The sequence below is a fragment of the Pan troglodytes genome, chromosome 20, assembly GCF_028858775.2.
Source record: "Pan troglodytes isolate AG18354 chromosome 20, NHGRI_mPanTro3-v2.0_pri, whole genome shotgun sequence".
In the NCBI taxonomy this organism is placed as follows: domain Eukaryota; kingdom Metazoa; phylum Chordata; class Mammalia; order Primates; family Hominidae; genus Pan; species Pan troglodytes.
In genome coordinates this window covers 42488306-42514136 of record NC_072418.2, presented here as the reverse complement: position 1 = coordinate 42514136, position 25831 = coordinate 42488306, and the positions used below count along the sequence as shown (strand labels likewise).

The 25831-nt window shown below is 48.2% G+C and overlaps 1 protein-coding gene across 15 annotated transcripts in view; it reads right to left on the bottom strand.

Annotated features, from left to right (window-relative positions):
* Nucleotides 1-25831, bottom strand: part of SAMD4B (sterile alpha motif domain containing 4B) — a 43264-nt gene that overhangs the window by 10789 nt on the left and 6644 nt on the right. For 5 of the 15 annotated variants that reach the window (XM_054673436.2, XM_016935909.4, XM_054673439.2 and 2 more), the window contains 3 exons: nt 20820-20880; nt 17795-18195; nt 4760-5230 (listed from right to left, as the gene is read on the bottom strand). In XM_054673436.2, coding sequence (XP_054529411.1) covers nt 4760-5230; nt 17795-17990 — 667 coding nt within the window. In that variant the 5' untranslated portion in view covers nt 17991-18195; nt 20820-20880. Of the gene's footprint in view, nt 1-4759; nt 5231-17794; nt 18196-19736; nt 19833-20819; nt 20881-22506; nt 23065-25831 lie in introns of those variants that run through there. The other 10 variants (XM_063801661.1, XM_063801660.1, XM_063801664.1 and 7 more) reach the window with 5 other exon arrangements.

Below are 25831 nucleotides of genomic sequence, written 5' to 3'. Positions count from 1 at the left end.
CTTACAGCACCTATCACAACCTGAAATTATCAAGTTATTTATTTTTTAAAAAATTTATTTACTTTTTTGAGATGGAGTCTTGCTCTGTCACTAGGCCAGAGTGCAGTGGCACGATCTGAGCTCACTGCAACCTCCGCCTCCTGGGTTCAAGCAATTCCCCTGCCTTAGCCTCCTGAGTAGCTGGGACTACAGATGCCTGCCACCATGCTCAGCTAATTTTTTCGTATTTTAGTAGAGGCGGGGTTTCACCACATTGGCCAGGATGGTCTCAATCTCCTGACCTCGTGATCCGCCCACCTCGGCCTCCTAAAGTGCTGGGATTACAGGCGTGAGCCACTGCGCCCAGCCTGTTTACTTATTAACTACACCCCCTGCTAGAATAGAAGACCTGTGACAGCAGAAACCTGTCCCATCTTAAACATCATTATATCTTGTAATGAATGAAGTACGTAAGCTGCTTCCTCAACAACCCTGTTATGGGGCCTCACTACCTCCCATTTTTTTTCTGCAGTGAGCCCAAACTGGCCACTCATGAGGCCTGGTGATTCAGGGTGATCCCAGGTCCTCTTCTGAAGGATGCTCCATACCCTCTGTCCATCCCAAGTCTGAGGTTGGCAAAGGAATCCAACTTGATTTTTTTTTTGAGATGGAGTTTTGCTCTGTCGCCAGGCTGGAGTGCGGTGGCGCAATCTTGGCTCACTGCAACCTCCACCTCCTGGGTTCAAGCGATTCTCCTGCCTCAGCCTCCCGAGTAGCTGGGACTACAGGTGCCCGACACCATGCCCAGCTAATGTTTTTCGTATTTTTAGTAGAGACAGGGTTTCACTATATTGGTCAGGCTGGTCTCGAACTCCTGACCTCAGGTGATCCACCTGCCTTGGCCTCCCAAAGTGCTGGGATTACAGGCGTAAGCCACCTGTGCCCGGTCATATATATATATTTTTTAGAGATGGAATTTCACTCTTGTGGCCTAGCCTGGAGTGCAGTGGCACAATCTCGGCTCACTGCAACCTCTGCCTCCCGGGTTCAAGCAATTCTCCTGCCTCAGCCTCCTGAGTAGCTGGCATTACAGGCACCCACCACCACGCCTGGCTAATTTTGTATTTTTTTAGTAGAGACGGGGGTTTCTCCATGTTGCTTAGGCTGGTCTTGAACTCCCGACCTCAGGTGATCCGCCAGCCTTGGCCTCCCAAAGTGCTGAGATTACAGGTGTGAGCCACCATGCCTGGCCTCCAACTTGATTTTTAACCACTCCCAAGACAGGGCAGGTTCCCATGAGCTCCCAGACCTTTATCTGTGCTTTTTCCTCTGCCTCGTTCACCTCGCCAACTCTTCTCCATCAGCCACTTCTCCCTTCATGCCTCGGTCATGTACCCCTCTGCTGCTGCCTCAGGCCTGGCGCTTGCTGCCCTTCTCACTAGCCTCCCTCTTGCACTGGACTGTGGGTCCATGGAGAATGGCAGCCCAGTCCAATTACTTCTGCAATCCCATGATCAGGCACAGGGCATGACACACAGAAGTCCTTCCAACGAAGTTTCATAAAGGACAAAAGGGTGCTAAGAGGGCCTCTGAGCTCCACCTATGGCATCCAGAAGTACCCCAAATCAGCCTAGACAAAAAGAAATGAAACAAAGCCAACAAGCCTCACCCTGGGTAGGTGAGGACATCAAGGCCCAGGGAGCTGAAGCCCTTTGCCCCAGTTCCCACGGGAGTTGACAGGCTGAGACAGAGCCCAAGCCTTGTTTCTGATGGAAAGGCTGGGGTTCCTGCCAGTGCTACAGTGACACCCAGCCCAGGAAGGAGGGCTAGCCTGGTGCAGGCCCCAGAGCATCTTCCCTCAGCTGTGACAATACTAATGCTCCTGGCTAGGAAGTCACCTAAGGGACAGGGCAAGGCAGTGGCCCATCCTTAATACCAGTTTCTGCCCTACCCCAGAGTGTCCGGGGTCCTCTTCCCAGGAGTTCTTCAGCCTCTAGACTCCCTCAGCCCTGGCTTCTGTCCCCACTCAGCACTCTTGGGGAACATGGCACACTCTGGGCCCTGGGGGACTGGGGAATCCTCAAGACAGGCCTTTTTGCCTGTTTTGGTGTCTCTGGCCTCCTTCTTTCTCCCTTCTCAGCCAAGAAGTGGGCAGGAGAGGCTGAGAGGCAGGAAATTACCCTGACTGGAATGATCGTGCAGTTCCTGAGGAGCCCTGCTCAGCTCCGCACTGGGGTGGAGGCTGGCCACAGCATGAGAATGACAAAAACAAGAATGCCGGCCAGAGATCCAGGGCCTTGCACTCTCCAAGAAATCCTGATCTGTTCTTGGCAGCACCCCAAACCCAAGCTGCCTGCCCTCAAAGGCCAATCCTTGCTCCCCACTCAAAAATATTTTAATGATTTCCTGTTTCCTGCAACTGCCTGGAATCCAAAAGCTTCTCCTGTCCTTCAACGCCCCCCAGAATGTAGCCTTCACACACTGAGGTCTGAGGGTAAAGACAGGCCTGAGTTCAAATCCTGACTCTGACTCTGTCGCCTCTGTGTGATCTTGGGCAAGTCACTTCATTCGCCTCTCTGCCTCCATTTCCACATGAAGTCCTTAGCAGAGGGATAGGCACACGGTAAGCACAAGTCTCTGCTACTGTTATTACTCATTCAAATCCACCCCAGCCAGATCTGTCTGTATACTGTCCCCTCTAATTATCCACCCCGTGCTTATTTCATGCTGTGCCTTCTACTTGGAATGCCCAATTCCTTTTCCTCTTTTGGTCCAAACCCCTATCAACATTGTTCAATCTTCATCCTTTAATGGCTGCTGGGGTCCCCATGATGGGGAGCACAAAAGGTATGAAGACAAAGAAATTTATAGGCACCCTGCCTGGGTGACCCCTCCCCTTGGTGAGGGATGAGCATCTCCAGGAGAGGTACTTTTTGGTGGAAGTAGTGTAGCATAGTAGTTCAGAGTATGAGGTCTATAGTCAGAATGCCTGGCTTTAAACCTTGAGTTTATATGTATAAAGTTCTTAGAATAGCTCCTAGTAAAGACTAAGCACTCGATGTGTTTTTTTTTGTTTTTTTTTTTTTTTTGAGATGGGGTCTTGCTCTGTCGCCCTGGCTGGAATGCAATGGCAAGATCTCGGCTCACTGCCACCTCCGCCTCCTGGGTTCAAGCGACCCTCCTGCCTCAGCCCCCCGAGTAACTGGAATTATAGGCACGCACCACCATACCCAGCTAATTTTTATATTTTTAGTAGAGATGAGGTTTCACCATGTTGGTCAGGCTGGTCTCGAACTCCTGACCTCAGGTGATCTGCCTGCCTCGGCCTCCCAAAGTGCTGGGATTACAGGCGTGAGCCTCCATGCCCGGACTAGCACTCAATATTTTTTGCCTAGAATGATCATTATTAATACATCCTCCCATCCTGGAACTGTGATGCTCCATGACTGGAAAATGAGGTCCAAGACACCTCAGGTTGCTAAGTTTCCTGAAACTGCCCTTCTATCCCTCTATCTTCCCAGGTTCTCACCAGCAACTGGGAGGGAGGCAGATGGACCAGAATAGCCACACTAACTGGGGGAAAAACAGGCTCAAGGAATAACTGATGAGCACCAGGTACCAGACAGCGGGGCATTAGGGACCCGAGGTTACCCCCACCCACTGACACATGTGACATTTCACTGTCACTCTCTCTTGTCTTGCTTTAAACCAGTGCCTGCTGAAGGTGACTAGCTACTCTGAGGTTTACATCATGAACCCTCTCCCTCACCCTGGGTCAGGTCATGCTGCCTTACCATGGCTTGGAAAATCCACCCTCCCTTATCCTGTACATTTCAAAAAGTCACTGGGATACCAACAACTCCTGCTCACTCCCGCCTGTAGGGCTTTTACTAAGAGAGCTCTTTCAAACCTGCTTAGTTGGCAGGACAGTGTAGTGGTCAGAGGCAGGCTCTGGCATCAGACTGGTTGGGTCTGTTCCACCACTTGTTCTACGTGTGACTTTGAACACATCACTTCACCTCTGAGTCCCGGTGTCCTCATCTGTTGAATAGGGCTAATGATATGGTTGTGATGCGGACTGAGATCACACCTGAAAAGTGTCTATAAAAGAGTACCTAGCATAGTCAATGCTGAAAAATGCTACCTACTATTACAAACACCTTGCAGCATGAGTTTTGTCTTATACAGACAGTGTTCTCAGAAACAAAGCTGTAAAGTGAGGCCAGATACATAAAATCCATAATGTTGTCTGAACTGGAAGGGATCTCAGATGATGGTATGCACACCTCCATCAAGCGTCATAGCCTGATGCCCTTAGAGGCCAGGTATATATCAGAAATGCCCAAAGGGGGGTTGGTGGGAGCAGAGGCAGACTGGGGCACTTGTGCAGGGTCTAAAGGGCATGCTCAACATTAAGCTCTATATTATTGCTGCCACTAGGAAAACAGATCTTGTTGAGTTGCTAGATCTTTTGACTTCTCAAGAAAGGCTGGAAATCTCATTTTTAGGGAAAAATTCTTGATTCTTTGTACCACTCACATTTATTTAAAAACCCAACACAACAAAATAAAACCAAACCAAAGTATGGGTTCAATAAGACATGTCTGTAGGTCAGATTCAGCTCTGGGAAAGCCAGTTCACAGCCTCTGCATTGCCTCATAAAGTTGAGGCCTACAGCTTATGTGACTTGTCTAATGCCACAGAGCGAGGGAGCTCTCACTGAGCCTAGTCCAACCTTTTTCAAGTAGGCATGGCCTTCTGGGACACCCCCGCCACTTACCTGTGTTTGCATTGCTCCCAATACTGTTGATGGCTGGCGGCACTGAGCTGGATGGGTGGAAGGGCACGTGTCCATTTTCCCGGGGTGGCTTGTCCTGCCAGCCTGGCCCTGCCTCCCCAGGGCCTAGCTCTGCAGGGCCCCCCCACTCATCTGAGCCTTGGCGTGAATGGTAGGAGGGCTCTGGCCGGGAGCGGAAACCACTAGCCAACCGCTCTTCCAGGTGGCTCAGCCAGAGGGCCAGTGCGTTGCGGTCCTCCAGTGTGGTGGCTGGGTGGATGAGGGCATAGGAAAGCAGCTGGCGACTCTCCTCGATGAAAGCATTGCTCTCGATTGAGTAGGCCAGCACTTTCTGCAATAGCCTCATGTACTCCGACTTGGCCTCTGTGTTGCCTGGCTGAAGCAGGGGAAGGTGGGACAGAAGGAGGGACACCACCTTCTCTTTGGACTCCTGCTGCCACTGGCTGACGATGGCTACAGAAGGGATAAGAAGAAATGTCAGGAGAGCCAGGGTGGGGTACTCCTATTCACCTGAGAGCACTGCCTATGGCCTATTCCCTCAGCTCCAATCTCCTTTTCATAACGATTTTCTTTTCATAACTCCCAAACTTATCCCTCATATAGGTGAGATCAAACACACTGACCCTGCCTCTGGAGTAATTTTTCTCTTTTTTTTTTTTTAAGAGATGGGGTCTCACTATGTTGCCCAGGCTGCAGTGCAGTGGCTATTCACAAGTGCAATCCCACTATTGATCAGCACGGGAGTTTTGACCTGCTCCATTTCCAAACTGGGCCAGTTCACCCCTCCTTAGGCAACCTGGTGGTCCCCCACTCCTAGGAGGTCACCATATTGGGGCCACACTTAGTGCAGACAGCCAATCAGCATAGCACACTATAGCGCAGAACTCCTGGACTCAGGCAATCCTCTTGCCTCAGCCTCCCAAGTAGCTGGTACTACAGTCATGTGCCCACCACAGCTGGTATAGAGTAATTTTTCTTTGTTCTATCACTCCTGTTCTCAGAAACCTGCAGTGCCTCCCAATCAGCCAAACTTGCTACTCTGGAATCTGAACAACTCCTGTCCCCAGGCCTGCTCTCATGCTTTATCTCCATGACTCCTTCCTCCATTCTTCATGGCCTCTATGCCATTTCCCCTGCCAAAAAGCAGTCTCCTTCCTGAATGGAGAAGGCAGTGGTATATGGTAGTTAAAAGCTTGGGCTCTGGAATCAGATGGTCTAGACACCCCAGCTTACTAGCTAGATCTTGGTAAGCTACCTTGAACCTCACTGAGCACTAAATTATCTGCGAAATTTTGGAGATAATTACAGTACCCAATTCACAGTGTTGCTTTGAGATTCAATGAGCTAGCAAAGAACACAAAGTGGTTTGGCGACATAATAAATGCTTGCTATTGTTTTTTAACTGGTCTCTCTGCTTCTAGATTCTCCCCTTCCAATCGATCCCATACATCCAGATGCATTTATCTTCCTAAATCACAACAGGATGTCATGTTTCTGACCAGGAGTTTATAATGGCAACCAGCAAGCACCAACAGACTCAAGTCCAAGAACTCCTAGCCTAACATCACCTTCATTTCCAGGGCACCCTCCATCTCCCATTCCTCCAGATAAAGACTCAGCTCAGGATATCTCCCCATCTTCCTTGGGGTTCTCTCCACAGTATGTATTTATCCAAGCTCCACACCTTGGCTGAGATTCAAGGTTTTGGCCTGCAACAACCTCCTTCCTCCTATACAAATTCTCTTTTGTAGATGGCCTAACTTACTGCCTTCCTCCAGGAAGCATTCCCTGGCTGTTCCATGTCATGCTCATCTTGACCTCTCCTTTCTATCCCACTGTGTGAGGACCTGAGTCTACCCTGTGGAGATAAGCCAGGTTTCCCTTTTCTTTTTTTTTGAGGCGGAGTCTTGCTCTGTCGCCCAGGCTGGAGTGCAGTGGCGCGATCTCGGCTCACTGCAAGCTCCACCTTCTGAGTTCACGCCATTCTACTGCCTCAGCCTCCCGAGTAGCTGGGACTATAGGCGCCCACCACCACGCCCAGCTTATTTTTTGTATTTTTAGTAGAGACAGGGTTTCACCACATTAGCCAAGATGGTCTCGATCTCCTGACCTTGTGATCCACCCGCCTCAGCCTCCCAAAGTGCTGGGATTACAGGCGTGAGCCACTGCGCCCGGCCTCACGTTTCCCCTTTCAACCCACAAGGGAGGTCCCTAAGAATATAGCCCCAGGCTGGCCACATCAAAGAAGGCTTGGGTAGGAACTGTTACAAGTCTGACTCTCCCCCTCAAAGACCTTATTAGCACTGGGCGTGGTGGCTCACGCCTGTAATCCCGGCACTCTGGGAGGCTGAGGCAGGTGGATCACCTGAGGTCAGGAGCCGGAGACCAGCCTGGCCGACATGGTGAAAGCCTGTCTCTACTAAAAATACAAAAATTAACCGGGCATGGTGGTGGATGCCTGTAATTCCAGCTACTTGGGAGGCTGAGGCAGGAGAATCACTTGAACTCGGGAGGTGGAGGTTGCAGTGAGCCGAGATCGCGTCACTGCACTCCAGCCTGGGGGCAAAGTGAGACTCCGTCTTAAAAAAAAAAGAAAAAGAAAAAGAAAAAAAAAACCTCATTAGCACTTCTGTAACTAGCTAAACAGGGTGGAAGATGGAGATAATGCTGACAGGACAAGGAGAGGGACAAAAAATACCAATACTTGGGAAAAGAGACAAAGATTTAGGTCTGAGGCCAACTACGCTCTCACCCTTGGGCAACTGAGCTCACATCAGTAGCCAAGGTGATGACTTACAAATATCTCACGAAAGAGTTCTGAGAGATGTGCTAATGGTGAGGTCTTGGAAATGGGCAAAGTTGCTGGCTCTAACCAGACAGAGCTAGGACCCCAAAGGAGTGGGTGATGAAAAGGAATAGGCAGAGATGTGGCATATGTCCCTTTACCACCACTTACTGGCCATGTGACTCTGGGCAAGTGTGATCACTTCACTGAGCTCTATTTTCTCTATCTGTAAAGTGGAACCCAGAATCATTCCTACCTGGCATGGCTGCTATGAATTATGTGAGGCCACAGCATAGAGTAAGTCCTCAGTAAACACTAGCTGCTTTTACTAGTATTGTGGTTATTATATCTCACTGTGTCTCCCTCCTTTCAAATACACACAGAGATTCTAAAGGCACAAGCCAAATCTCTGGGCCCAGGAAACCAAGAGGCTAGGAATAAGCACCTATAAGGAAAGTCTTGGAAACCTAGACATCTGAGGGTCTTTCAACCCAAGTTCCTTAGGCCTTTACGATTCCAAGGACATCTAGCATGCTTCAGGATTGACTTAAAAAAAAAAAGTTCCATGGACTTCTGGTCTCCTCTGCCCACACTGAAGGATGGACCCCTGGCCTTGCATACAAACTCAGAAATGCCCTTTCTGTAGCCCTATTTCTCTTAATGATCCCCTTAGAACTCTGTGGCCTAGAATTCACATACACTCCTAATTCTGCTTAAGTTTGTAGCCTTAGGAAAATGAATCTCACACAGTTCCTAACTCCTGGCTATAAAGACTGTGCATTTTCTTGGCCTGGGGCTCTCTGCTCTAAGCTTCCAAGAGAGAACACCTGTTTGTTAGTTTTTGTTTTCTATTTTTCTGAGATGGAGTCTCGCTCTATCGCCCAGGCTGGAGTGCAGTGATCTCAGCTCACTGCAACCTCCGCCTCCGGGTTCAAGTGATTCTCCTGCCTCGGCCTCCCAAGTAGCTGGGATTACAGGCGTGCACCACCATGCCTGGCTATTTTTTTTTTGACGGAGTCTCACTTTGTTGCCCAGGCTGGAGTGCAGTGGCACGATCTCGGCTCACTGGAACCTCTGCCTCCGGGGTTCAAGCGATTCTCCTGCCTCAGTCTCCTGAGTAGCTGCGATTACAGGCACATACCATGACACCTGGCTAATTTTTATATTTTTAGTGGAGGGGGCGTTTAACCATGTTGCCCAGACTGGTCTGGAACTCCTGACCTCAGGTGATCCGCCCACCTTTCCTCCCAAAGTGCTGGGATTATAGGCATTAGCCACCGTGTCCTGCCTGTTACTTTTTTCACTATGTTGGCCAAGCTAGTCTCAAATTCCTGCTCTCAAATGATTTGCCCACCTCAGCCTCCCAAAGTGCTAAGATTACAGGCATGAGCCACTGTGCCCAGCCAAGGGAACACCTGTTAAATCCATTCATTCAAAGTCATCAACTCATACTATGTCTACAGCATTGGTTAAAATTAATAGTAGAACCAATACCACTATTGCTGTTGCTACTACTGACAATAGCAATAACGTATGGCACTTTCATTCAGAATGAAGGATACTGTTTATTGAGCATTTACTATGTGCCAGACACTATGCTAAAAATATGATTGCTTTTCATCCCTGTTTTAATCCTGTTTTGGTGTGCTCATCTTGCAGGTGAGAAAACAGATTTGGGAAGGTGAGGTCACACACCCTAAGTGACAGAGCCCGTTAAGCGACACAGCTGAGATCTGAATCCAGGCTCTGTGTGCCTCCATTTTTTTTTTGACATGGAGGCTTGCTCTGTTGTTCAAGTTGGAGTGCAGTGGCATGATCTCGGTTCACTGCAACCTCTACCTCCTGGATTCAAGCAATTCTCCTGCCTCAGCCCCCACCAGTAGCTGGGATTACAGGCACACGCCACCACACCTGGCTAATTTTTATATTTTGAGTAGAGACAGGCTTTTGCCATATTGGCCAGGCTAGTATCAAGCTTCTAAACTCAGGTGATCCACCTGCCTCGGCCTCCCAAAGTGCTGGGATTGCAGGTGTGAGCCATGGTGTCCAGCAGGGAGGAACTTTTTTTTTTTTTTTGAGATGGAGTCTCGCTCTGTCACCCAGGCTGGAGTGCGGTGGCACGATCTCGGCTCACTGCAAGCTCTGCCTCCTGGGTTCACACCATTCTCCTGCCTCAGCCTCCTGAGTAGCTGGGACTACACGCGCCCGCCACCACACCCGGCTAATTTATTTTTTTTTGTATTTTTAGTAGAGATGGGGTTTCACCGTGTTAGCCAGGATGGTCTCGATCTCCTGACCTCGTGATCCACTTGCCTCAGCCTCCCAAAGTGCTGGGATTCCAGGCGTGAGCCACTGCGCCCAGCCAGGGGGGAACTTTTTACCCACAACCTTGTATCTCTCCAATCCCAAGTCTCTCTTCTTCCCTGGATTTCCAGATCCCCTTCAGCATCTGCCACTCAAAGCTAGGAAACCTCATTCCCTTGTCTGTCTTCACTTGAACCGACTGCCAAGATTATGAAGCTGTCCTTCAGGCCATCTCCACATCTAAAGATCATTTTCCAAGGCAGAACAGGCCTCACTGAAGTCACAGAACTTTTGTCTTTCCTGCCCTCCCAACTCCACCTGGCACTGGATCAAACGATAAGAACTCTGTGGTACCCCTGTTTGATAACTTAGTCCTGTAGTTTTCAGTTCTTGATGAGAAAGAAGAAAGACAGTGATTCCCATTAGGGACAGAAAGTCAAGAATGAAAATAAATAAAAATAAAAATAAGTCAAGGATATGCACCCCAGTCAAAAACATACAGTGGCCTGGGCAGTATGCTTCCTCCTCTGTAAAGTAAGGATTATAAAGCTGCTGAGAAGATGTAGGGAGATGATGCATGTAAAGCATCTGACAGAGTGTACTCATAGTAAACATTCAGTCTGTGGCTCAGTGACGGGTGTTTTCCTCTCTTCTCCAGTAGTCGAGTCAGCCTGCCCCTCCAGCCCTACCCTGACATTCTCAATCGCTGTTGTTTAGGCCTTGCAGCGTAGCCAGAGGCATCTGGGACAGAGAGAAGCCTTGTCTAGTCCTTTCCCCACTCCAGAGTACTGCCAGGACCCCAGGGCTAAGGGACACAGCTTCTCTGGTACTGCCAGGGGACATGACAGAACAGCCCCAAGGGTTGGGCTCAATGCAGGACCTTGTTCTGCTGCCGAGAAAGGGGAGAGTGGTTTTGGACAAATGGAAGCTGATTCTGGGGAAATGTGTGTTCATGTGTCTGTGTGGTGGTGGTGGGGAGGGCGGGCCTCCCATGACTGAGAAGCATCAGTGAGCACTGGAACTGGCCCAAGTAATTTGTGCAGCCTCAGGCCCCTTGGGGTGAGCCCAGCTGGGGCTGTAAATAATGGGTGGGGATGGAACTTCTAGTTTCCTGCCCAGATCAGAAAAAGCCTGGCCCAGAGTGGAGGCACAGCAGAGGCCCAACGAATACCTGCACAATTGAACCCAGATGGTCCCCTGGAAGGTAGTGGTGTACTCTGTCTCAGGTCCTAGCAGAGTATACTAAGTAAGAGCACAAGTTCAACAGGCATACTTGCTGGATTCAAAATCTAGCTCTGCCTCCATGACCTAACTCAATATCATTGTGGGCCAGTCCTTTAACCTCTCTGATCCTTGGTCTCTTCTGTAAATGGGGACTGTAAGGCCTCTACCTCACAGGATTGTTGTAAAGAGTCAATGAGACAATCATGCAAAGCGTCTGGCATGTGGTAAGTGCTCAAGAACATTTTAACTATTATTGTTGTTGCTCCTGGTTGAATCTAGAGCCCGTGCTGTTTCAGGGCTGGTGGGAACAGTTCATGTACAAAAGCACATCTGGGCCTTCCCCTTAAGATTCCCGACAGGGGTGGGGAATTTCATACAGTTATTTACCAAAAACAGACACATCTCTGATTCCTTGGAGCTAGAAGTACAACAAGCAATGATGAAATTCTGGAGGTGGGCGGATGGGGGAAGGGGCTGGGGAATGCCAAGACACCAACGGCTGCTTCTCACCAAGCTGCAAACCTGGACTCTGCAAACATGGAGAGGTTGGGGAATGCTGTGCGTATAAATGTCCTCCTTGGCTATAGTGGCAGCAGGGCAGAGCTGGCCAGGTGACTAGAGCTAAGTAGGTTATGACCCTGGGTCCTGGCAAATTACAGGCACCAAACGAGACTGCTCTAAGAGCAAACCCATTTTTATGTACTGGCCTGGTACAACAATTGGAGTAGCCTCAGGCACCAGTCAGAGGGGCTACGGTTTGGCTCTAAACATGACCTTCTCTGCCTCACCCCAGCTCACATGGACACAGGGGAGGGCAGGGGGCTCACATTTTTGTTTGATGAACTGTCAAGCAGAGCCTGAAAGTGGAGGGTGGAGGACAGGGCTGAGCTCTGATGACTCACTTGCCATTGCCCCTCCTGACCTCAGTTTCCCCACCCAGACTGAATGAGCCAGAGAGGGAGGAGTTTAAACCTGCTAGATATGGGGACTGACTCAGAATAGGAGGTGGGAAGAAAACGCAGGAAATGTCTCCCAGGAAGCTACAGGACAATGGAGGGAAGTGGAATTCAGCTCCCCTGACCCCCCTAGTCTCCTTCCTCCTGTCCATAGGAACAGTCTTCTGGTCCAAGTCAGCATCAGAGGAAAGGAGAGGACCAGGGTTATTGTTCTAGCTCCAAAGAGGCAGGGAAGACAGCACCTGGAGAACAAACAGGGATTACAACAAAGGGCAACCTGGGACCTCTTCTTCCCTGTTCCAGAGACCCTTGGAACATTGCTTTTCTGTTTCTAGGTGTTGCGCCTCATGTCCTACTTCCATGAAACTGATGCTGGCTGCCTGTGCTGGAGGACTTCCCTATACCTTCCCAGCTGCCTCAGAGGAAGCGATGACCTAGGCCAGGCTTTCCACAGCTATAAGCCCCGACTCCTCACTTCTAGTAGGTCACACAACAGTATCCTCACCAGCTTCCCAGGCCTACCCCAAATCAGCGTCAGCATCAAGACAAGTGGTTCTCCACTGGGTGCACCCAAGAGTCAACCAGGGAGCTTTAAATCTCCAGGGATAGGACCTGGGCTTCACATTATTTTTAGAAAGGCCCTGGGGGATTCTAACACAAAGCTAGGGACATATTCACCTAGGTCAGCTCTGTGCTACCTGATCTATCTGAGCAGGAAGCAGACAACTGGGCAGCTCTGACCCACACCCAAGGTCTCCCTGGAGAACTGGAGGAAGTAGTAAGGTTGGTTCAGTGGGACATGGAGATACAACCCACAAAAAAGCAGGGGATCTACCTCACTGTTCAGCTCTCCAGGTTTGAAGGGACCAAGCTAAAGAAGGGCTTGGAGACAGGCAACTTTTTTTTTTTTTTTCTTTGAGACGGAGTCTGGCTCTGTCGCCCAGGCTGGAGTGCAGCGGTGCGATCTCGGATCATTGCAAGCTCCTGTGCCTCCTGGGTTCACGCCATTCTCCTGCCTCAGCCTCCCGAGTAGCTGGGACTACAGGCGCCCACCACCATGCCCGGTTAATTTTTTTGTATTTTTAGTAGAGATGGGGTTTCACCGTGTTAGCCAGGATGGTCTCGATCTCCTGACCTCGTGATCCGCCCACCTCGGCCTCCGAAAGTGCTGGGATTACAGGTGTGAGCCACCGCGCCCGGCCGGGAAGACAGGCAACTCTTTTTTTTTTTAGATGGAGTCTCACTCTATTGCCCAGGCTGGAGTACAGTGGCGCAATCTAGGCTCACTGCAAACTCCGCCTCCTGGGTTCACACCATTCTCCTGCCTCAGCCTCCCAAGTAGCTGAGACTACAGGTACCCACTACCACGTCTGGCTAATTTTTTGTATTTTTAGTAGAGACGGGGTTTCACCATTTTAGCCAGGATGGTCTCAATCTCCTGACCTCGTGATCCGCCTGCCTCGGCCTCCCAAAGTGCTGGGATTACAGGCGTGAGCCATGGCGCCCGGCCAGGCAACTCTTAACTGGGGACTAGTGAACCAACTGAACTCAAGAGTTGGTTTGTGGAGTAGGTGTGCATCTTTTTGGGGAGGGTGGGGAGGAGGGGAAGATTTTCTAACTGGTCCATCCCACTAAATATTAAGAACTCTTGCCCTAGAATAATGTGCTGGGCCTCTCCCAAAAGAAAGTAGTATGCTTGGCTGTGGCTCTGTCTTCTTTGGCACATTATTTCAGAGCCCAAGAAGTACCTGGAAAGTACCAGAACAACCCCCTCACTGTCCAAATGGGGATCCTGAGGCCCGAGAGGGTCAGGCAGGACTGACCCAGGTCACAAGAGGTGTTAGTGGAGAGCTGGATCTACAACTCTTGGGTGTCTCATGTCTCACAACAAATGAATCATCCAGCAGGGCATCACCTCTCACGCTGCCTGGTGAGCAGAAGAACCTGGGTACTCGTTCCCAAGCCCATACCCTCAGGATTCTGATTTAGTAGGTCTATGGGGGGCAGAAATCTGGATTTTAACAGTCACCTAACCCCAGTGATTCTGATGATGATGCAAGTTTGAGAAACACCAGGGAATGGGAAGGCCATAATAACCAGAGGAGAAACAAGAGTATGAACAGCTCCTTCTTTGAGGCAGGTCTCCAGGCCCAGAAAGTAGCACCTTCCTTTACAAATAAGGCAGGTGGGGTTCTACTTGAGGGTAGAAGTGAGACAGGAGGCACCCGCTTCTTAGTCTTAGAGCCCTCAGGTCTACTAGAAAACAGGCATTCAAGACTCTACCAGAATTTACCTCTGTGATCACTTCTCTTTCAAGTCATGCTTTGCTCCAGTCCTGGCAGGCTTCCTGCTGACTCTGGAACACACCATGGCCTTCCCTCATTCTAAGTTTTCCTTTCCTCTCCACCCATTTAAGTACCAGCTTGTTATTCTCACTATCTGATATGGGGCTATGGATAAAAACCTTGATTCATATATTCATCCATCATTCAATTCATTTCACACCACTTCTCAACCCTGGCTAGGCATTACCACCAATATCCCACTGCAAACCATTTGGGAACGGGCCTTAGGTTATTTGTATAAAATGCAGCATGTCTTTCAAGGGCAATGTGGTGAGAACAAATATTTTATTTTATTTTTTTATTATTTTTTTTTGAGACGGAGTCTTGCTCTGTCGCCCAGGCTGGAGTGCAGTGGTACAATCTTGGCTCACTGCAAGCTCCGCCTCCCGGGTTCACACCATTCTCCTGCCTCAGCCTCCCGAGTAGCTAGGACTACAGGTGCCCGCCACGACGCCCGGCTAATTTTTTTGTATTTTTAGTAGAGATGGGGTTTCACCGTGTTAGCCAGGATGGTCTCGATCTCCTGACCTCGTGATCCGCCTGCCTCGGCCTCCCAAAGTGCTGGGATTACAGGCTTGAGCCACCGCGCCTGGCCTGGAGAACAAATATTTTAATTGCATACACCTTTAAACTAGCAGTTCTGCAGAATCTGAGGAGTTCATCCTAGAGATGTTTAAAGGGTACTCATTACATCACTGTTTGTAAGATGAAGACCACATGTACCATGTGGAAGAGTCTATTGGTCAAGAGCTCTAAAGAACTTTGAAGTCAAATTTGAACTCTACCTCTTATCAATTGTGTGACCCACAGCAAGTCATTTAATATCTCCAGACCTACAGTCTCCTCTGTAAAATGGGGGAGTAACAGGGGAGTACAGAGTTGTTGTGAGGTGTAAATAAATACTTAACGAGATACAGACGTATGTGCTGAATATGGAATGACCTTCAAATCATATTGGTAAGTGAAAAAAACAAACTGGTTAATATGCATGTTTGGCCATATGTATTAAGACAAAACAATGACAAAGTTGGAAGGAGAATATATATGCATTCATATATGCAGGGAATTTATCTCATAAAACATAAGGAAATGAGAACATGAAGTCTGGAAGAAAAACCTCACTTTCACCTTTTGTACTATCTGATTTTACTGCAAGTTCTGAAAACAAAAGCAAAAACTAAAAACACTGAAATTACTAAGTACTACTGGTGATTCTGATATACAGCTAAGAGTGGCACCCAGAGGTAATCCAACTGCCTGCTCAGGATGGGGCAGTGGGGATGTGTGACGAAGCTGTGTAAGACACTGGCCTGCCCCACAGGAGCCCCCACTATAAAGGCAGAGTCATACCACAAACAGAACTCCTGCCTTTAGTGTTAGAGTGGTGGGGAGTGTGGCAGGGGTGAGAAATGGCTGAGCTCCGAGCCTGCTGCAGCTGAGCTGGGTTCTTATTGCTCTTTGTCTAGGACTAAGAACTTACTGCCAGACTAGGAACTAAGCTGATGTGACCCCTGGCCTGAGTAACCATCTCCCGCTACAATCATGCTGCTTCTGTGACTTCCACACAAAAACTCAGTAAAATAAGGGTGACTGTTGCTAAGGCAGGTGGGCCTGGGGAGATGAGGGAGGCCAGGCAGCTGTGTGGCTCCCCAAAACCCAATCCTAGCAGTCCATGCTTGTTTCCTGACTTGTAAAATGGGGCTAATGACAGGACCTACCTCATGGGGTTGTTGTGAGGACTAAGTGAATTATTGACAATTAACAACTGACAGTTATTGTTTACTACATGTCAGGCATGTAGGAAGCTACACGTGTTAATTCACTGAATCCTCACAACTACCCTAGAAGGTAGATATAATTATCATCTTTTTTCTTTCCTTTTCTTTCTTTCTTTTTTTACTGAGGTTACACACTTCTCAGGATATCATGTTGAATTTAAGATGAGGAAACTGGCTGGGTGCGGTGGCTGGTGCCTGTAATCCCAGCACTTTGGGAGGCTGAGGTGGGCAGATCATGAGGTCAGGAGTTTGAGACCAGACTTACCAACATGGTGAAACCCCGTCTCTACTAAACATACAAAAATTAGCCAGGCGTGGTGGCGCGCAGGAAAGTGAGGCACAGAGAGGTTAAGTTACTTGGTTATATGGCAAGTAACAGAACTGGGATTTAAACTTAGTCTGACTTGAGAGCCACGTAAGAACACTGCTTTTTTTTTTGTTTGTTTGAGATAGTTTCGCTCTCATAGCCCAGGCTGGAGTGCAATGGCACGATTTTGGCTCACTGCAACCTCCGCCTCCCGGGTTCAAGCGATTCTCTTGCCTCAGCCTCCTGAGTAGCTGGGATTACAGGCACCTGCCACCATGCCCAGCTAATTTTTGTACTTTTAATAGAGACGGGGTTTTGCCACGTTAGCCAGGCTGGTCTCGAACTCCCGACCTCAGGTGATCTGCCTACCTCAGCCTCCTAAAGTGCTGGGATTATAGGCGTGAGCCACTGCATCTGGCCAAGAACACTGCTTTTAAAGTTAATATACAAGTAAAGACAGTACTTGGCTTGCTGTAAAGGCTCAATATGAACTATTATTCTGAAGAAGAAGGTGCAAAGAGTTAGGGTGACTAATTTGGACAAACTGCATGGAGCCCCTTGATGCCCTTCCCAGCTAGCTTTCGGGTATCCACTACCCTCCCTCTTCTTTGGCCTCCATCTCTCCCATCTGTCACTGGGGCCAACAGCTCTCCATCCAGCCCTGTGGAGGCCCAGACAGCTAGAGTAGCTTCAGCAGTAGCCCCTGATTCTAGCCTGATTCCTGTCTACAACTGGGGCCTAAGGGACAGGTCTTAGAGAAGCCTGGCTCACCCATCCCAATGCCAATCTCACAGGACACAGAGTGCCTAATAAGTACTTAGGGAACTGACAGGATGAACTGTATCTAAATTCAAAACTTTCTGGAAGCTGCTTATGCTTTAAGTCCAACCTACCTTTGAGGGTAAAGAATAGTATAGGATGACATGAATTTTGGAAGAGTTCTCAAATTCCCTCCTAGCCCTGATATCCTGAAGCTTAAGAAATTAATTACTGCTCACCTTCTATACCCCTTTCATAATGACTTTAGTCTGTTCCTTTCAGCAGCCCACATAAACCACTCTACATGATCTTCCTGTTATGGGGAGTTTCCAGTTTGCATTGCCTTCTCCCGTAAGTCCACCATACCATGCCTGAGGATTTATGGCAACACAGTCCCAGAAGACCCATGATGACAACTTAGAAGGTAAGGAACTCCCCACCCACCAAGCCTAGAACCCACGTTTTTTAGTCCCATTGTTGGGTTGACCTTCTTAGCCATGTGACATCTGTTCCAGGTCTCCCTCCTGCTGTGCTCCCATCTCTAAGGGTGGAGACTCACCAGCACTGTTGGCCTCCGACTCCAGCAGGTGGATGTCATTGCAGTCCGCCAGTGAGTGCTCCAGGCAGAGCTGCAGGAAGCGGGCCTGGGTACGGGTGACCCGTTTCAGAAGTGACAGAAGGGCCACTGTCTGCTCACACTCATTCCAGCCTTTGAACCAGCCAGCGAGGATGCCCACCTGGTCTCGGAACATCATGGTGCCGGGCCTGGGGCCAGGGTGGGGGGACGGCGGTGGCGAGGGCCAGCGCCGTCACATGGTCCCGGCTCTGGCCTCCTGTTACCTTTCCCCTGAGGGCCAGGGCTTAAGGACGTTTCTGGGCGTGGTGGCAACGGTTGTTGGGGGAGGAGGAAGCCTGCTCACATGGGGGGAGGTCTTGGTCCAGCCACGCCTCTCCAGTTTCCTGAAAAAGGAAGCAAAGGGGTCAAACAGAAAGAAGGGGCTGAAACTTGCCTGGTGAGTGTGGGTTGAGGGGGCATGAAGGCCTCATGCCTTTCTCTTTCAGGGTACTTGCTCTGCTGAGCTCCTGGAAGAAACATGAAGCCAACACCAGATATTAAAGCTACTTTCACCCAAATCTTCAGATCCAGAGAAAAGGTGTGACTGGGACTTAGATGCCTATCCCAGAGACCAAGGAGATGTTGGCCCTCACACCTGGCTGTCATAGTGTCAAAGGAAGCGGATTTAACACAGAAAATATATTGGAAAGATTTTTCAGAAGTGGGAAATAGTAGGCTGCAAATTATGAGAAAAGATATGAATTGATGGCGATCTGGCCCAAGGTGACATGACCAAGCACAGCACATCTCTGACCTTGCTGGTTTCTGGCCACCTTCTCTGAGAGCTGGACAGTGTGACTCCTAACCTACTGATAGGACTCCAAGGGCTCTTTAAATTACTTCAAGCTAGACCCACAATGCTGGGTAGAGGATGGATGGTGGGGTAGTGACCCTGGTGGAGATCTCAGGTATGCAGCCAGCCATCTGATTAGTAACTGGCTGGGTATCTATCAGGTGTGGGCATGGACAAAGGGCTTTTCAAAGATCACCAACAGGCTGACGGAATCTCACCCTCTCTAACCCAGCTTCCCTGACTCCAGAAAAGGCACAACTCTGATTTATCAGATTTTACCCATCTCTATTCTGAGGTGAATTGCTCCCTGCCCTCTTAATTCCCCTGAAGGCTGCTCCAAACCTAAACTCTCTGGTTGGGAAGTCCCCGACTTCCAGAGATGCCAGCTTGTCTCAGGCTCCTCCTGGAAGCAAAGAAAATGCCAACCTGAGGGGAAGGGGACAGATCAAAAGACAAAAACTCACAAGCTACAAAGTGTCCAAATTCCCATCTTAGGCAGGAACTAAAGAAAAGTTATTTCAACCAGGCAAACAACAGACCTATTTTTCAGGTGGTTGGTTTCTGGACACCACTCCGAAGGCTTTTTCTAAGTGTCTCGAGCTCCAGATCTCCACTCAACATTTCTTCCATCTGTCTCTCTTGCAACCAGTGCCCTTGGCTCTATCCTCAAACCACATTCAGCTCCATCCCCCTCTGGCTGCCAAAGGACTAAGGTTCCCTGGACTGAGAACTTCATACAAAGACCCATTGAACCTACTGGGCTCAGGTCTAAGGGAGCTACTCACATCTCTCTGAACTTCCGTGCGCTTGCTGAGGAGGGCTGTGGGGTGCATTAGGCAATAGCTGTGACTTGCCTCACAGATCCCCTGTGGGACCCCTAAACAGACTGAACTGGCCTGGTTGCCAATCCCTTTGGATGTAAGAAGCAGGAAAGGTATGAGGGAAAATGAAACCTTGCTCCAAGTTAAACAAGCGTCCAGCAATTTTTTTTAAAGGGGAAATCAGATGTCACCTCCCTGGCCTAAAATTCTCCAATGACTTCCCATTGCACTTAAATAAAATCTAAACAAGGTCAAGCATGGTGGCTCTCACCTGTAATCCCAGCACTTTGGGAGGCTAAGGCGGGTGGATCACTTGAGGTCAGGAGTTCAAGATCAGACTGGCCAAAGTGGCAAAATCCCGTCTCTACTAAAAATACAAAAATTAGCCGGGCGTGCTACTGCACGCCTGTAATCCCAGTGACTTGGGGGGCTGAGGGACGATAATCGCTTGAAGCTGGGAGGCGGAGGTTGCAGTGAGCTGAGATCATGCCACTGCACTCCAGCCTGGGTGACAGGGCAACTCTGTCTCAGAAAAAAAGAAAAAAATCTAAACAAATTCCAAACATCTTATCTTGAACTACCGAGCCCTATAGGACTCCTGTGGCCACTCCAACCTCATCTTGTACCAAATTATTTCTTATTTAGTGGAATTGTCTTCCCCTAGAAGCTGGCTCCTGTCATTCAGGTCTCAGCTCACTGTCATTTCTTCAGAGAGAGCTTCCCTGACCATCCAATCTCAGGAGTTACTCCTCCAATTATATTAACACTATTTCATTCCTATATAATTTGGCACTCTCAGGTATCATCTTATTTATGTTTCTCTCTACTGACCAAAACGCAAGCCATACAGTCAGCCAGTGCCTACAACAGTGCCTGGCACGTAGAAGGTGCTCAATATATATTTATTGAATAAATAAATAGCTATAGAAGGTGAATGTGGAAGCCACACTTGGGATTTCTATAGCCCTAGGGGGAAAGAAGATAGAAGGAACAGCTCATAGGATGGTAAAGGGATTTGAAAACCTTGTTTTAAGAAAAAAAAATTGAAGGCACTGAGATTTTCCTCTGGGGAAGAGAAGACTCAAGGGGAATGGCATAACTGACTTTGAATATCTGAAGAGGTAGCACACAGAAAAGAAATTATATTTGTTCTTTTACTCTAGAGGAGAAAAGCAGGGTAGATGACTCTAAGGGAGTGACAACATGGGATATAGGAAATGCTGAAAGTCAAGAAAATTCAGTTCTAGTCCTGCCCAAGCCACTGATTCACTTTGATCACGGAGCTAGTCTGTTCTCTTCTCTAGAATGTAAGATAAGGAGCAGGACTGGGTGAGACATGACAAATAGGTTTTACCTCACAGGCTAACTCCAATCGATTGGTAGTGGCTGCCTGGAGCACTGCGATGAGAAGAATCCTGAAGAAATGAATGGGAATATCCATTAATGGGGAATGATTAATAAACTGGGGCAGATCCCACATTGTATGATATAACATATCTATTAAAAACATGCCTAATCTGGCCAGGCGTGGTGGCTCACTCCTATAATTCTAGCACTTTGGGAGGCTGAGGCAGGCAGATCACTTGAGGTCAGGAGTTTGAGACCAGCCTGGCCAACATGGCGAAACTCCATCTCTACTAAAAATATAAAAATTAGCCGGGTGTGGTGGCGGGCGCCTGTAGTCCGAGCTACTTGGGAAGCTGAGGCAGGAGAAACGCTTGAACCCGGGAGGTGGAGGCTGCAGTGAGCCGAGATTATGCCACTGCACTCCAGCCTGGGTGACAGAGCGGGATTCCATCTCAAAAAGAAAACAAGAAAACAAAAAAACAAAGCTATATACAATGTTTGATCTGTAACTACTTGGAGGGGTGTCCATAAGCTACATAGTAATATGTACAATATAATGCCATTTTTTAAATTAAAAAAAAAGCCACATACAAAACCCCTTATATATCTTATATATGAATATTTATGTCTATATGTGTATAAATGTATAGAAGAATACACCCTCGGCTGCTAACACTATCTTGGAGAAACAGGGGGATTATTAACACTATCTTTATATAACTTTGTACTACTTCACTAGTTGCAAGTGAATACTTATTACTTTTGTAATTTTTAAAAAAGAATTTAATTAAAAACAATTTTAAGGCAGCATACTTCCTGACTCAGTGAGAAAGAGTGCTGTGATTAATTATCAATGTTTGCCCTGGATGCAGGGTGGATGAGTGGTAGCTCACGCGCCTAAAAAAATCGGTTTTCCTTCCCAGCTCCAGCATTTTGTGGCTTTCAGTCCCAAAGAGGCAGCAGCTGCTTCAACATAAGGAAGAATTTTAAAATAACGCATCTGTCCAAGAATGGAACTGGCTGCCATGTGAGGAGGTAATAAGCTCCCTGGCTGCTGGAAGTGGTCAAGCGGAGGCTGGATGAACATCCCTTGGGAGTGGGAGGGATTCCTTCACTGGGTGGCAACTCATAAGATAGAAGGACATGTTACTATTTCAGAGGGAACATTTGTGACGGGAGGTTTGATATGCCAACAGCATTTACAGCAAAAAAACGACCAAATCCACAAACAGACCAAAGTTGTGCACACTCTTTCCCATAAATTCTTTTACTGGGTTGTTACTTTTCCTAAGCAACAGCACTGTTCCCCCCCTCCACCCACCCAATAAGCTGCTGACTAAACATTAATCCAGCTTTCCCCCCCAGGCCAAACGATAGAAGCAAAGCTTTGGGACATAATAGGGTCTCAAACATGATGCTTACAAGGCCAGGCTTTGAACAAAGCAGGCCAACTGGGACTATGGTGAGTTGGAAAGTCCACACCCGGTCAAAAGGGAGAAGTCACTATCCACCTCTTATCAACTGCTACCATGAAGGAATGTGGGTCCAGTATTGTTACGTCTTAGGTTTTTTTTTTTTCTCCCCCTAAAGAGGAGCCAGATATCTGAATTTTAAAGTAAAATCCCCCTATTTTCAAATGTGGGAAACGAATCACATTGAAACAATAGTGAACAACTACACAGAAGAAGACATACCTGTGGTCCTTGGAACAGATGAGCACAAACTAGAAAAAGACCAGAAGTCTGCTAACTATCCCTCCCTTGGGCCTCTCTGGTTTATACCTTCAAGCCACCCCACTGCTCAGGGAACATGACTGGTGGAGAAGATCTAGTGATGGAGGATGATTCTGACAGTCTTCAGTAAATACTGGAGGCTTTAGTGAAACAGTTACTTTTAAGATTTCACTGTTAAAAAAAAATCATCCCTGAAGGTAGGGTTCCTATGTCTTCTGGATGAGAGAAGGATGCTTTGTGTTCGGTCTAGATGTTAACTGGAGAGGACTGGATGGCCCTCTTCCATTAAAGGGCCAGAGGCCGCCTGCTACTTTCTATCCCATGTGCTTGGCTGGAGTGACAGAGGGAGACCTGGGTGAGGCATCTCACTGTGGCAGCATCTTACTGTATCCATTTCCATCTTCTAGTATCAACACCCTGGGTTCCCCTTGGAGAAGGAACTGTCTTTCTTGGCTCCAGAAGTGGACATGGGGTAAAGCCTGGCCAAGGATAGTCCTCTCTGGATTTTTGCTGGAACTACTAAGGAAAATAAGTTCTTGGTTAGGGTTGCTCAGATTACACATCGTCTCATGATGTCACCAGTTGCCACCTCTTCTATTTCACGGTGGAAGCCTGCTTCAGAATGAAACTAACACAGATGACAGCAAAGTCAAGAGATGGGGGAGGGGGAAAGGGAGATCTGTTCACATGATTTAAAACTTAGATGCAGCTAGCCTGAAGCCTCCCCCTTGTGGCCCACTCTTTTCAGTTACATAGATGAATAAATTCGTTTTTGACTTAGGCCAGTTTGAGTTGGGTTTCAGTTAAAACTGAAAGAGCCTTGACAATTCCCATGCAAAACAGAATGCACTACTGGTCTGGTCTCTTTGACCTCATGTGACCAAAAATGACTCCTTGCCTTTGAGGAAAAACACAAGAGGGGAGCCTCTATAACAAAAGTCTCTCCAACAGCCCAGCAATATTGCCACCATACTTGAAGAGGTCCAAGTGATCTTCTTGGGAAGCCCCTACCACCTCCAGAGGTGGGAAATGAGGTTAACAAAATGGCTAAGAGGGCTGGGTGCAGTGGCTCACGCCTGTAATCCCAGCACTTTGGGAGGCATGGGCGGGTGGATCGCTTGAGCTCAGGAGCTCGAGACCAGTCTGGGCAACACAGTGAAACCCCGTCTCTACAAAAATTACAAAAAAATTAGCCAGGCGTGGTGGCGTGCACCTGTAACCCCAGCTACTTGGGAGACTGAGGCGGGAGAATCACTTGAGCCCGGGAGACAGAGCTTGCAGTGAGCCAAGATCGTGCCACTGCACTCCAGCCTGGGCAACAGAGTGAGACCCTGTCTCAAAAAACAAAAACAAAACAAAACAAAAGCCAAAGGTTCCAGATCAGCAGCCTGGGCAACATGGCAAAACCGTTTCTACAAAAAATCCAAAAATTAGCTGGGCGTGGTGGTGTGCACCTGCAGTCCCAGCTACTTTGGGAGGATCACTTGAGTTCTGGAGGTCGAGGCTTCAGTGAGCTGAGATCACGCCACTGCACTCCCACCTGGAGAAAGGCTGGGCACGGTGGCTCACGCCTGTAATCCCAGCACTTTGGGGGGCCGAGACGGGCGGATCACCTGAGGTCAGGAGTTCGAGACCAGCCTGGCCAACATGGTGAAACCCTGTCTCTACTAAAAATACAAAAAATCAGCTGGGCGTGGTGGCAGGCGCCTGTAATCCCAGCTACTCAGGAGGCTGAGGCAGCAGAATCGCTTCAACCTGGGAGGTGGAGGTTGCAGTGAGCTGAGATTGCGCCACTGCACTCCAGCCTGGGGGACTGGAGACTTTGTCTCAAAACAAAAACAAAAACAAAAACAAAAAAATGCTGAGACGTTCCAGGACAAACTGCCCTCTGGGCTTCTTCTCTGGCCCCAAACAGTGAGAAAAGGCCCATATGCCCATAAACAGTGCCTCTGGAGTCCAGCTCTCTTCATTCAGAAGCAGGATGGTGGAGTTAGTCAGACCTGGCTTAAATCCTGGCTCTCCTGTTATACTTACTTGCTGTATTGACTATGACAAGTAACTCTGTTTCTTCCTCAATGAAGCTTGTTAGAAGAATTAAATGAAACAATGTATTTAAAAATACCGCACATGATGCTTTTTTCCTCCTCTATACTTCATTTCAATAGCAAGCATGATGCTTAGCATGTCTTCATACATCATACATTGTCAGGCCCTTTGCCAACAGCTTTCCACAGATAAGCACATTTGATTCCCAAAACTCTATTTCAAAAATATATTACATACATATACGAATATATTATCATTTTACAGATGGAGCAACTGAGGCACAGAGAAGTTAAGTCACTTTGCCCAAGACTGCACACCAAGCTGAGATTTTCAAGGCCAGGCAGTCTGGCTTCAGAGCTCTTGCTTGCTCTTAACAATGCAACAAAGCTGGGCATGGTGGCTCACATCTGTAATCCCAGCACTTCGGGAGACTGAGGTGGGCAGATCGCTTGAGCCCAGGAGTTTGAGACCAGCCTGGGCAACAAGGTGAAAGTTGGGCCTAAGGGCCCTTTAATACCAACATCTCTGGATGAATAAGGGGATCCTATCTGCCTTCTTACCCATTCCTAGTTCTTTTTACAGCACAACCTAGGCCTTTGAGAACTTAACACTTCATGAACAAGGTAACAGGCTAGTTACCTAGGGTTAACTCACTTTCATAACCTGAGAAGAGACTGTCAGAAGCCAAGGGAGCACAACTTCTCTTATAAGAATCAACCATTATTTCCAGAAACTCCTGAAATACGTACACAAAATATGTATACCACTGCATTAGCAAAGAATGAGCTTTTTGTATGAATGGTGCTGGGGAAGGGAGGGAGAGGAGAGGAGAAGCCAGGCAGGGCCTCCTGGAAGATAAGCACAGTATGGGGAGCTCCGGTAAACTCTGGAATAGAGAGGAAGCTAGCATTCTTCCTCCCACTCCTAAATGTCTTGACACCCCTTCCCCCCAAAAAGTTTATTCTCTGCTTCCTTTCCCTTCTTTACACTTGTTTTCTCTCACTTAGGCATGTAATTAACTCCTGTAGATTCAATCATCACCTCTCTGTGGACAACTGAGACATTTTTTTGAGTCATCTTTGACTTCTTCCATTTCCCAAAGACCCAGTCATTAGGTCTTGATATTTCTTTTTTCTTAATGTCAGCTACACATGCCTTCCTTATCTTTCCCCAAACCTAAGTGGCTCTAGAACCAGACTGCCGGGTTGGAAATATAAGCCTGCCACTTACTACCTGTGTA